A 13259-nucleotide genomic window follows, 5' to 3' on the forward strand; every position below is an offset into this window, starting at 1 on the left:
AAACCCCCCAAGGAGACGCACTATATTTGCCCCCCTTGTAATTGTACAAATCTAATCTAATTCCAGGTTATTGTGCAATCGGTACTACACTAGGAAAATAAAAAATTTTATTTCTACGACTCTTTTTCGGCATTCACAGAATAAAAGTGGAAGGAATCCTTGTACAGGTATGGGATCCCTTATCCGGAAACCCGTTATCCAGAAAGCTCTGTCTCCATTTTAATCAAATAATTCAGAATTTTCAAACTGATTTCCTTTTTATCTGTAATAATAAAACAGTACCTGTACTTGATCCCAACTAAGATATAATTACCCCTTATTGGGGGCAGAACAGCCCTATTGGGTTTATTTAATGGTTAAATGATTCCCTTTTCTCTGTAATAATAAAACAGTACCTGTACTTGATCCCAACTAAGATATAATTACCCCTTATTGGGGGCAGAACAGCCCTATTGGGTTTATTTAATGGTTAAATGATTCCCTTTTCTCTGTAATAATAAAACAGTACCTGTACTTGATCCCAACTAAGATATAATTACCCCTTATTGGGGGCAGAACAGCCCTATTGGGTTTATTTAATGGTTAAATGATTCCCTTTTCTCTGTAATAATAAAACAGTACCTTGTACTTGATCCCAACTAAGATATAATTACCCCTTATTGGGGGCAGAACAGCCCTATTGGGTTTATTTAATGGTTAAATGATTCCCTTTTCTCTGTAATAATAAAACAGTACCTGTACTTGATCCCAACTAAGATATAATTACCCCTTATTGGGGGCAGAACAGCCCTATTGGGTTTATTTAATGGTTAAATGATTCCCTTTTCTCTGTAATAATAAAACAGTACCTGTACTTGATCCCAACTAAGATATAATTACCCCTTATTGGGGCAGAACAGCCCTATTGGGTTTATTTAATGGTTAAATGATTCCCTTTTCTCTGTAATAATAAAACAGTACCTGTACTTGATCCCAACTAAGATATAATTACCCCTTATTGGGGCAGAACAGCCCTATTGGGTTTATTTAATGGTTAAATGATTCCCTTTTCTCTGTAATAATAAAACAGTACCTGTACTTGATCCCAACTAAGATATAAATAATCCTTATGGGCTGCAAAACAATTGTATTGGGTTTAAATAATGCTTTAATGATTTTTTAGTAGACTTTAGGTATGGAGATCCAAATTACGGAAAGACCCCTTTTCTGGAACACCCTTGGTCCAGAGCATTCTGGATAACATCCTATACCTGTACTGTAATTGTGAATTCAGTCCAGGTTTTCAGACTCATAGCTGGGGCCCTTCTGTTACTAGGCAGGGTAGGTGTCTCACCTCCGGGGCCACATTACCAAGGGTAGAATTCTATTCTTGGCGGACTCTCTGTACTACCAATCACGTCCCCCGGCCCCCTTCCTACAAATAGGTAATTGCTGAGGACAGGGATTTTGGAAAAGTCTAAAAGTGCTCCTGAAAGTACCCACATATGAATTAAATAATATTTAGGGACAGATTTAGATATATGCTACTCAACTAGATAAAGAAATTTGCTAATGATCCATTATAAACATAAACCATTCTCCTACTTGCATCCTTTATGTAGACCAAAAGAACTTCCATAGCTCCGGACACTGGCACCTACTAAAGTTAATCATTCTTCCTACCTAAATGCCCTTTCATGTGGTCTAATGTGGTCCACAATGTGGTCTAATACAATTTCACAGATGTCCGTATAAGAATGTTAATGGTGGACGTTTAGCATTGTCCTCCTCTTCTCAAGAGGTGGAGTGGAGAAGACCATACATGTGATGGACTTGGGTAGGTGCTATTCCGTTGTCCTCCCTGGCTCTTCTATGGCTCTTCCTTGAGTGAGAAGCCCCATCAGACAGGGGTGGTGCGCCTATTGGAAGGGTTATTGTGGAGAGAATCTTTGTAATCCTTGGATAGTGAGTTGTGGACCTGCAGGAAGTTGTGTTCTCTATCTGAATTTAACAGGGAACCCACAGTCACCTTGGTGGGGTCACGGGAGGTCAATGTGTAAAGGGAAATGTCACTAGTGGGAATGGGGTTGAAACTTTTGCCCACAGGGGACGGGTCCCTGGATCTAGGTTCGGTGGATCGGGAGCTGGAACGCCTGCGGAATCGATATCGGTAACTGGGGATTCGGGAAAAGGCAGATTTCTTGAACAGGTCAGAGTGGGATTTGGCTCGGATTTGCCGGTGCTTCTCTATAAACATGTGCACGGCCAACACCCCCACCATCTCAGCGATGATGAACGACAGGGCACCGAAATAGAAGGACCAGCCATAGGAATAGTTGCTCTTCTTGGAATCACTCTGCCCGGGGTCTCCTGCATTGGCCGAGATGTAAACGATGATCCCAATGATGTTGCTCAAGCCTGAAAGAGACAATAAGAACCGTCAGTCAGGTCCATGTGATGGTATCTAAAAGCCCTGTCAGACCGGTAAAGTCTGTAAGTTGCGGGTGGGAGGGAAAGGGCCCCCAAATTACTTCCCATTGTTGCTCAATCATGCTTGCTCCATTGTTGCCGAAATCCACATCCCAGCACATACTGTATTACCAAGGCTTAAGCTTTGTGAGAACTGAAGTCCAGAGATATCAGCAGTGTTGGACTGGGGTGCCAAGGGCCCACCAGAAAACCCTTAGACCTTAGGCCCACTCTCCCTTTCTCTGTTTACTCACATTCTTTAATCTCTTAATTACTTATTTTTACATACTATTATCTATCCTTTCCTCCATTTCTTCAGTTTCTTCTCATAGAATTGAGTAATGGCCATGGTATAGGCATACAAGGCAAATGGTTGGGTCAGCAGGGGGGGCCCACTGGGAGCTTTCCTGGTATCCTGGTCCAACACTGGATATCAGAGTTGTATTCCCAAACGAGTATTGCTGGATAACATTTCCACAGCACTTGAGAGCCAACTGGAAACAGTCCTCCAATGGGAATCCCACCTGATCTGCAAATCCAGTAACTGGAGCTCGACACAAGGAAAAGGAAAGCTAAAATCACAGGGGGGGGGGGGTGCCAAGTTGTTACACTCCCATTGGATCAGGTTGCTTACCTATTATCCCAGGTAAAGGTTCATCTTCTTCCAAAAATCCACCTGCCCAAGATACTGCTTGTTGGGCAATGCAATGCAACCCCCCTCAGGTTGGAAGGACACAGTACATTTCCAGAGCCCTCAGCAACTTGGCAGTCCCCCAATTCCAGTGATTTTACCTTCCCTTCTTGTTTAAACAGAAACAGTTTTCCTAGCACAAGACAAGGATGTCCTCCCATCTCTTATTTGATTACAGTAATGAAGTCAAAACGGCACAATAAACTTTAGCAAGATGCCTGACATAGTGCTTGTAAGCAGCATCCTCACCTGTGAAGAAGTTAATGGTCATTGGAGAATTTTGCTTCAAAATTATATTCTTAAGGTGGCCATAGACCTTCAGATCCGCTCGCTTGGGGGTCGATATCGGGAGAATCCAGGCCAATTCAATCGTTTGGCCCTGGGGCCAAATGATCGAATTATAACGATGGGTATAGGCAAAGTCAGTTCGGGGACCGCATCAACGAGCCGATGCAGTCCCCGATCCGACTTGATTTTGTAACCTGCCCGATCGAGATCTGCCCAATTTCAGGCCAGATATCGGTCGGGCAGGCCCGTCGGTAGTGCCCCTACACAGGCCGATTAGCTGCCAAATCGGTATAAGGGACCAATATTAGCAGCTAGAATCAGCCCGTGTATGGGGACCTTTAATCAATTAGAAATCTAAGGGGCGCTTGGAACTATTTTTTGACCTGGCCAAAGTAGCAGAACTTTATGTGCATGAAACTGTATTTGTAAAGTTGCAACATGTATATACAAGGCACTAAATATGCATTTTTGTCTATAATCATATATATATATGTGTATATCTCTAGGTATTTTTAAACAGGCTTTAATTGCAAAATGTTCTGTTAAGAAAAGGTCCAATAAATTTGCTGTCCAAGTGCTGTACGCTATAAAGTAACCATAAGCGCACACCCCCATCTGCATTAAGTATGAATTTAATAATAGGAGGCTGGTTAAATAACTAAGTCTCCCAGTTACTATCTGCCACCAAGATTAATATGTATTTTAAACAAAGTACAGAACATGGCTTGTGGGGATATCGACTCCTCAATGAGAAATGGCGGCTTGATCTCACTGTCAATAGTTAGGGTGGGTGGGCTATGGCTGATTGAGCTTATGGGATAACAATGGGAATTAAGCTCTTCCTCACAGCACTATACAAACTATTATCTTCTGTTGTGTTACTCTCACTGGCACACAGCAATATTAGACAGAGAAGAGACAAGATTATTGGAACAATTTCATGTATTTCTCATGGCACTGACCTGCTGAAACGAAGAAGATTCCGGCACTGAGAATAACATTGTGCTTGTTCTTATAGAACTCGCTGGCAGCAACACAGAGACCACCGAAGAACAGGAGGCCCACACTGAGGATGGGGAAGATACTGGAAGCCCGGACAGCACCTGGGAGAGAGGAGAGAAGGACATTGCAGTTAATAGGTCCCCTATACATGTGTATTGGGCTCTACTATGACATTAGTACAGGGGAGGTAGGGAAGAGTCAGGTTAAATAATTTTTAAACAAAACTTGGTATAAATGGGCAGATCTTGTTGTAGGGGAAGGTCACCAGACATGCGGATTTGGGCACTAAATTGGGCTCATCCAGCTGCCCAATAAACTGTTCAAATGGAAGTCCTGGGCAGGATATTTGGGTGCGTTTCTCAGACCTTCCCAATCAATATCACTATGGCCGGATCAAGAAGCCATTGGTTTGCACATCCAGTAACCAGTCAGGCCACGTATGGGCAATGTTACATGGTGTTGGCGGCCAGTTTATGAGAGTAAAGTTTCTCCTTACTTGAAACACAGTGTTATTAGCATTATTTACAAAGGAGACTGCCTATCTGCCAACTTGTGTGATTAATGCTGGGCCCTAAATAGACCATGAGCAGCCTTTGGTTATTCCTGTTTATCTCACACTCAATAAACTTGTATCCCTCTCCGACGCAGGCGAATGAAAGTTCCCAACCCAGCCTGAGACTCCAAGGAATAGCAATGGCGCGTCTCTTCCTCTGTCTCTTTCTCTCCCAGTAAATGAGAAACTGTCCTGCCAGCCCCAGTAACGCCAGAGGCTCGAGGATTGCAACAACCCCCCCCCCCCCCATATCTTTATTTACACTGAGTTCCAGACTCCCAGCGAGCATCTTGTTCCTATCACTTAGCTTGCTCGGGGCTCCAATCTGCAATGCACACTATTGGCTGGCAGCTCTCAAATATTGCTGACATTATTGCAGCTGGATATTGACTGTTGAATGACTGAGGCCGCCTCGATAAGGACAAATGTTCCACTACACTGGTTTGTGCTTATATTTCATAAAAAGGCAATTCAGTGGTGGGCTATGGAACAATCAATGGCTCATTTACTCACATGTATTTAACGTACATATTCTTCTTTATACCTGATGGTAATGCAGTCAATAGGACAAATTCATTATCTCCCTCGTGTCAATGAGGGAAAAGTTAACCATTGATGGTTACAACTAATGGACACTGGGGTTTGACCGAAGACCCTAAGGCTTTTTTTGTGGTTTCATATCCCTCACCAGAATCTCTGCTACATACACTTAAGAGTAGAGTGAACTCCCTAGGGCCCACCAGAGGAACCAATATCAAGGACACACTCTCACAACAAATAGATGTAGAAAGTGCTATATATCCTATAAGACCTATATAATGTCCTATAGACCTATGAGGAAAAGAGAAAAGAAAGCAATGATGGACACTGACATTTGATCAGGCACACCGGACTGTCTTCTGGGACATTCTGACCCTCTATGTCAGGGATCCCCAACCTTTTATACCCATGGGCCACAAGTGGAAAAAGTGTTGGGGAGCAACACAAGCATGGAAAAAGTTCCTGGGGGTGCCAATAAGAGCTATAACTGGCTGCTTAATAGACCCTATGTGGACTGGCAGCCTACAGAAGGCTCATTATACTTGGCTTTTATGCCTCCAAAACTTGCCTCCTTAGCAGAAATTCAAAAATGAGCTCCTGCTGTGAGGCCACTGGGAGTAACATCCAAGGGGTTGGGGAGCAACATGTTACTCATGAGCCACTGGTTGGGGAACACTGATCTATGTACTGTAAACTCTACTTGACTGGGGCCTGCCAGAAGATCCTATAGGTCTGTGGTGGGTCAGTCTAACCTTCTATGGAAACTGTTCTTGACCGGGACCCCCCAGGCAATCCATTGGGACTGTGGTGGGTCAGTCTGACCCTCTGTGGAAACTGTCCTTGACTGGGAGATCCTCTGGGACAGCGGTTGGGCATTCTGACTCTCTAAATGCTGCATGTTAAAGTCTGGAGACTATATACTCATTCACATGCAGGGTCCATAAACCCAAATACATTGAGCGGTGCTGATTTGTTAGGCATCCTGACCCAGTGACTGGTAATTTATAACCTAGGACCCCAAACCTGTGCTCCTCTTCTCTAAAAACTACTTTCAATAGAGTGCCTTGCTGCCACCTTTTTTTGATTTTCCCAAGGATCCCTTGCCTCACACTGGGCACGGGTGCTTTAGCCATGGGGCAAAGTAGGAGAAGTTTACCAAGGGGGGCAAAACCTGGGATTCTGCATCAGGAGGCCCACAAGCTCCCCTGGCTCTGGGTACAGGTACAGTATAGTCATTTGTTTGGACTTTACAAAGCTATAGCAATGGGAAGTGTTGGCCAGGGGTCCTAGGTCAGTAATTACAGGCACTGGGGGTTCATTAGGGACACAGGTTATTGGGGACAGCAATGAGTGGCCGCTGTGCTGAATTCTGCACCCGTGCCTGTAGCCGCGCTCCTTCAATGAAAGGGTGCTTAATTAACAAGAAAGGCTTTCTGTATTCTTCAGAACAACTGAGGTTAGAGTGCAACCACTCCTGCACAAAATCCCCACAAACACTTTATGTGTTGCTATATAATAGGTATTTTTCAGGAGGCAATTAAAGAGAAAAGCAGATTTCATAACAACCCAAATACCATTCTTTCTGTATCTCCCTCAATTAGAGGATCTGTCTGGAGACCGTAGCCCTGCGCTGGTTTATTACATTCACTGCTGGTTCAGCCAACAGACCTGGAACGTCTGACAAAGGCAGAATTTATTCCTATCACTATGCAGAGATAATCATCCGTGGGGAGAGGCGCGACGCTGCCATACTGTTTGTTCATTCTCCTGAGCTGCAAAGCATGGCTGCTGCGAGGCTACAGGCATCCCCTGGCCTCCCCTCAATAGCCTCTCAGCCCTCAGCCATTTTACATGCACTAATGGTAATGGGAAAGTCCTTACGCAGTAAATATTCCGCCGTGTCCTGTTCATAATCTGCGTCCTCCGGGAAATGATCAATTTTCTTGCACATCCCGCGGAAGGCTCCTGCCGGAGAGAGATAAACAGTTACACAAAAGCAGCAACGGTTACAAAAATATATATGTACATATGAGAAAAAAACGAAATTAGGGCGCTCGTCTGAGCAGAGATTTAGAAAGCGTAGAGACACAATTAACCCTCAACTGAAGAATCCTCTGATGGGCAACTCCCCAAGCATTAAATGTATGTATGTATGTATGTATAACTTTATTTATAAAGTGCCACAAGGGTACGCAGCGCTGTACAGTCTTACAGAATACAAAATTACACCCAGGGAGGGCAAGTGTTATAATAAATACAATAAATAAGTATAAATACACAGGGAGTAAGTGCCATGTGGTATGAGACACAGTAGGAAGGAGATCCCTGGCCCATAGAGCTTACAGTCTAAATGTACAATAAATAGACATGTTCCATGGTCTGGGTATGAACCCAAAACCCAATGAGTACAGGGGTGCTTGGGTGCAATGAGAAAGAGGGCCTTAGACTTAGGGGGCCTGGGGTTCATACTGATAGGGGTGCCACCTTTCTAAATAATATTAACCAGGCAGTGATGTAAAAGGGGCGGCCGGAGGGCCAGTTATGGAGCAGATCCAGGAAGAAAACAGGTAACCTTGGGGCAGATCTGGGTTGGGCCAGGGGCTCATCTTATCAATTATATTGCCAGTAAATTTGTAATATCAGCCCTGGCCCTGGCAGGTGTTTAACTATCCAGGCGGGTAAACTACTAGCTGGGTGACAACCCTACTTACAGAGTTGCAGTACTCGGAGTCAGCACTTACTCCCTCAATACTGACACACAAGGCAGTCATGCCGGTGGTTCTGGCCAGGGCAGGAACTAGGGGTAGGCAGAAGGGCCACGTGCCAAGGTGCAATGGTGCAGGGGTACTGGGGCCCAGGGTATGTGCCTCTTCTGTCTCTAACTTGGGCCCTGCTCTTAGTTATTAGTTGAGTTTGGGGGGTGAGTGGCCGGGGTGCAAGTTGGAATGTACCAAGCAGATGGGGGGGGGGCTGATGGAACAGAGTTGCTGAGCTTGAGTGGGGGAGGCTGAGGGGAGAGTTTCTAAAGGGGGAGAGTCAGTACAAGTTTATGTTTGTCAACTAGAAACGATACATGGATGATAAGAGACAGGTAGAGATTTGGGGGGTACTTGCTTACAGATGCACATGAAATGATTCTTCTTGTGAGTATAAATGAAGGACCTTGTGTGCTAACAGGGTGCAAAATACACATTTTTCCCCTAGAATGTCAGTGTTGTTTCAGTGCGACAAAAAGTGCATGCACAGCTAGATACAGACTGCAACACAAGTGAAAAATCTATTTGCAAAAATACCTTCAAAGGGGACTCCCCAACCCCTGCCCACCCCTGTGTTCTCAGATCCCCGCCCACAGGTAGGAGAGCCCTCCCTCTGCGTGGGGCCGCTGTGTGGTTGTTATGCCACTGGGGGGCAAGGCACCCCAAAATAGTATTTGCAAAGGCCTTTTGTGTATACCCCTGACGAAGCCACCCTCTTTTGGTGGGGGTCGAAGCACGTTGGATTTTTCATGTAAATAATACATTTGCAAATACTATTTTGGGCTGCCCTGGTTTGATCTTCCAGGGGACCCCTGCAGTGAGCACCCACTCTTCTGATTACTATACTGACGGTGTGCATCTCCAAATACAGGTATGGGACCCCTTATCTGGAAACCCATTATCCAGAAAGCGCTGAATTACTGAAAATCCGTCTCCCATAGACTCCATTTTAATCAAATAATACAGAATTTTAAAACTGATTTCCTTTTTCTCTGTAATAATAAAACAGTACCTGTACTTGATCCCAACTAAGATATAATTACCCCTTATTGGGGGCAGAACAGCCCTATTGGGTTTATTTAATGGTTAAATGATTCCCTTTTCTCTGTAATAATAAAACAGTACCTGTACTTGATCCCAACTAAGATATAATTACCCCTTATTGGGGGCAGAACAGCCCTATTGGGTTTATTTAATGGTTAAATTATTCCCTTTTCTCTGTAATAATAAAACTGTACCTGTACTTGATCCCAACTAAGATATAATTACCCCTTATTGGGGCAGAACAGCCCTATTGGGTTTATTTAATGGTTAAATGATTCCCTTTTCTCTGTAATAATAAAACAGTACCTGTACTTGATCCCAACTAAGATATAATTACCCCTTATTGGGGGCAGAACAGCCCTATTGGGTTTATTTAATGGTTAAATTATTCCCTTTTCTCTGTAATAATAAAACTGTACCTGTACTTGATCCCAACTAAGATATAATTACCCCTTATTGGGGCAGAACAGCCCTATTGGGTTTATTTAATGGTTAAATGATTCCCTTTTCTCTGTAATAATAAAACAGTACCTGTACTTGATCCCAACTAAGATATAATTACCCCTTATTGGGGCAGAACAGCCCTATTGGGTTTATTTAATGGTTAAATGATTCCCTTTTCTCTGTAATAATAAAACAGTACCTGTACTTGATCCCAACTAAGATATAATTACCCCTTATTGGGGGCAGAACAGCCCTATTGGGTTTATTTAATGGTTAAATGATTCCCTTTTCTCTGTAATAATAAAACAGTACCTGTACTTGATCCCAACTAAGATATAATTACCCCTTATTGGGGGCAGAACAGTCCTATTGGGTTTATTTAATGGTTAAATGATTCCCTTTTCTCTGTAATAATAAAACAGTACCTGTACTTGATCCCAACTAAGATATAATTACCCCTTATTGGGGGCAGAACAGCCCTATTGGGTTTATTTAATGTTTCATTGATTTTTTAATATAGTTAAGGTATGGAGTGTAGATGTATAATTACGACATGGAGATCCAAATTACAGAAAGACCCCTTATCCAGAATACCCTTGGCCCTGAGCATTCTGGATAACAGGTCCTATACTTGTACCTCATTTCTTGCCCGGCTCCAACACAAATAAATACCCATGGGGAGGGGCACCATCAGGGCTGTTGCCTCAAGAGGCCGAAGCCCCTGGAACGCTTCTACGCCTGAGTGTTTTTGCCCCCTGGATTTTTATGCTGGAAAGTTGCTTAGAATTAACATTTCCTTTAATTATGAAAAAAACAAAAAACTGTGCTTGGCTCGATCTCCCCTTTAACCTCCGGTATGAAAATAGATGCCTGCATCTGCCAGCGCTGCACAATTCTTCATTACATAACAATTTACGTTGTGTCTCTATTGTCCTTTTAGAACAGATCTCCGCACAATCAGCGCCAGTATCAGGCAATGGGTAGCTGAGCGGAATGGAAGCAGAGCGCGGGCTGGGGTAGGGCTGTACCATCATCCAGTGGGGGGGGGGAGAAATCAATGTTTTGCTGCAGGGAAGGGCAAACGTAATGACCCAAAGAGCGAGTTTGTGAGTCCTGCCAAACTCCCCATGTATTTATAGACTAGCGGGATGGGTACAAGTGCTATTAGCAGCCACTATAGGGCCCGTATAGGCGCAGGGGTAGCCTACTTTCCGTATGGCCGGCAGCAACGCAGTACCAAAGTGCCTTCCATTGGTGGGGGCTTTAAAATATTCATATCCTGGCTGGCAGTGACTTACAGAATTATTTCCAGGCAATTTCCAAACCTTGTAGCATGAATGTTAAAATAAATGGAATTAACCCCCTTAGGTTTTGGATCTTGTGACTAGTGATGAGCGAATCTGTTCCGTTTCGCTTTGGCGAAAAATTCGCAAATCTTTCAAAAGATCCACGAAACGGCGAAAAATTCGCGAAACAGCGAAAATGTTGTGCGACAAAAAAAATTTGTCGGCCGCGGCTATTGTTTCGTCGCCCGCGGCTATTGTTTCGTCGCGCGGCTATTGTTTCGTCGCCTGCAGCTATTGTTTCGTCGCCTGCAGCTATTGTTTCGTCGCGCGGCTATTGTTTCGTCGCCTGCGGCTATTGTTTCGTCGCACGGCTATTGTTTCATCGCCTGCAGCTATTGTTTTGACGCGCCGCTATTGTTTCATTGCGCGGCTATTATTTTGTCGCGTGGCTATTGTTTCGCCGCCTGCGGCTATTATTTTGACGCCCGCGACTATTCTTTTTTGACGCCCACGACAATTTTTTGACGTGCGCCGAATTTTTCCGCGGCAAATTTTTTCATCCGTTTCGCGAAACAATCCGCCAATGGCGAAACGCGGAAATTCGCCGTGAATCCATGCCTGCCGAAATATTTTGCCCATCACTACTTGTGACCCATAGACAGTGTCGGACTGGCCCACCAGGATACCAGGAAAACTCCCGGTGGGCCCAGGTGTCAGTGGGCCCTCCTGCTCCTGACCATTTGGCCTGTTTCATGGTCATTCCCTATTTCTGAATGGGAAGGAAGAGCAGAAATAGATGGAAGAATAGATGCTAGCATGTAAATAAAAGCGACTAGGAGAATAAAAAGGTTGGGTGAGAGGAAAGGAGGAAAAATAGTTTGGAAAGCAGGCCTAGGGTTTAAGGTTTTCTGGTGGGCCCCTGGGTTCCCAGTCCGACGCTGCCCATAGAGCTGACACTCTTACAAGAAAAACCTCTAACAGCTAACCAATGAAATGATATAGTTACAGTTTAGGCAATGATGTAAAGGGGGTCATTTACGAGCGGAAGCACAAAGTCGGGCCCACGCGTTTCCCACAGGCAGTTATATGAAAAGGGACTTGCGCCAATAAGCGCTCCTTGCGTTTCTGGGTGTTTTTACTGCGTTTTTTCACAGTACAAAAGTGTTTTTTTCCCCCAGTAAACCAATTCTAATTATGACATTAAAATGTAATATATGAAAAATAAGGGGCCAGTTGCAAAATCTGCCCGGAGCCCACAGGTTTGCACCACTGGAGATCCCTAAGCACCTCCCCCAGTGGCACAAGTGGAACTTACTGAGAGCCACAGAGAAATCTCTTTATAAAGTCTTGCAATCCCTAATATCCCTAATATAATATAATAATAAGTCCCTAATATCCCTAATATAATATAATAATAAGTCCCTAATATAATATAATAATAAGTCCCTAATATCTGCTGCTGCTGGGTCTGCTGCCCCTCTTGATACCCCCCTGCCTAGCACCCAGCCATAACAACACAGGGTGCCACATTGCAAATCTTTGACCCCCACCCCCTGTGGACCCCACATTAATGCTGAAGGACATTGTGTTCAGTCTCAAGATTCCTGATAGAAACATAATTTCCTGCGGCTCAGATTGGCAGCTGCTCAGTCTCCCAGCAATCGGCTCTTTATTCCTTGTAGAGAAAACACCATTGCGCTGAATGAGCAGGTAATGAGAGCGCTGCCAAGTGTCACACAATTAGTGACTGTCACACAGTTAGAGCTGGCCTTTATGCTGTCACGCCGGGAGGGCACAAAATCATGCAGGTCCCTGTCTCTCAGCCAGATAATTGTTGTAGCAGCAACCGGAGACTAAAAACTCCATTTCTGAGCTTCCCTTCTGCAAGAAATGATGTGTTTGGGGGCTCAGAGACAGGCTGGGGATCATGGGAAATTCATTCCAAGGGGCAAAGTTTGTGCATTTTATGTGACCCCTTTGGCAGCTCTGATATTGAGGCGTGACTAAAGAAAGACATTATAGCCAGCAGCAGAACCCAGAGGGCCTTATACTACATATTTGGCAGGGCAGGTTATATATCTACATCCCACCTGAGCCCCTGAGGGAGTAAATCCTATGATACAAGTCTATATACTGTATAGGTCAAGCCCTGCTAGGCCATAATATTCCCCAAACCAACACAAGATAGGCCAGCAAGCTCCACACTT

General features: G+C 44.3%; 1 protein-coding gene across 1 annotated transcript in view; it reads right to left on the reverse strand.

Moving 5' to 3' along the window:
* Nucleotides 1-1195: 1195 nt before the first annotated feature.
* Nucleotides 1196-13259, reverse strand: part of cacng3 (calcium channel, voltage-dependent, gamma subunit 3) — a 53024-nt gene continuing 40960 nt past the window's right edge. Inside the window, exons 2-4 of the mRNA XM_002932434.5 lie at nucleotides 7404-7487; nucleotides 4390-4530; nucleotides 1196-2397 (exon numbers count right to left, since the gene is read on the reverse strand). Coding sequence (XP_002932480.1) covers nucleotides 1880-2397; nucleotides 4390-4530; nucleotides 7404-7487 — 743 coding nt within the window. The 3' untranslated portion in view covers nucleotides 1196-1879. The remainder of the gene's footprint in view (nucleotides 2398-4389; nucleotides 4531-7403; nucleotides 7488-13259) is intronic.

Source organism: Xenopus tropicalis, chromosome 9, assembly GCF_000004195.4.
Source record: "Xenopus tropicalis strain Nigerian chromosome 9, UCB_Xtro_10.0, whole genome shotgun sequence".
Taxonomy (NCBI): Eukaryota; Metazoa; Chordata; class Amphibia; order Anura; family Pipidae; genus Xenopus; species Xenopus tropicalis.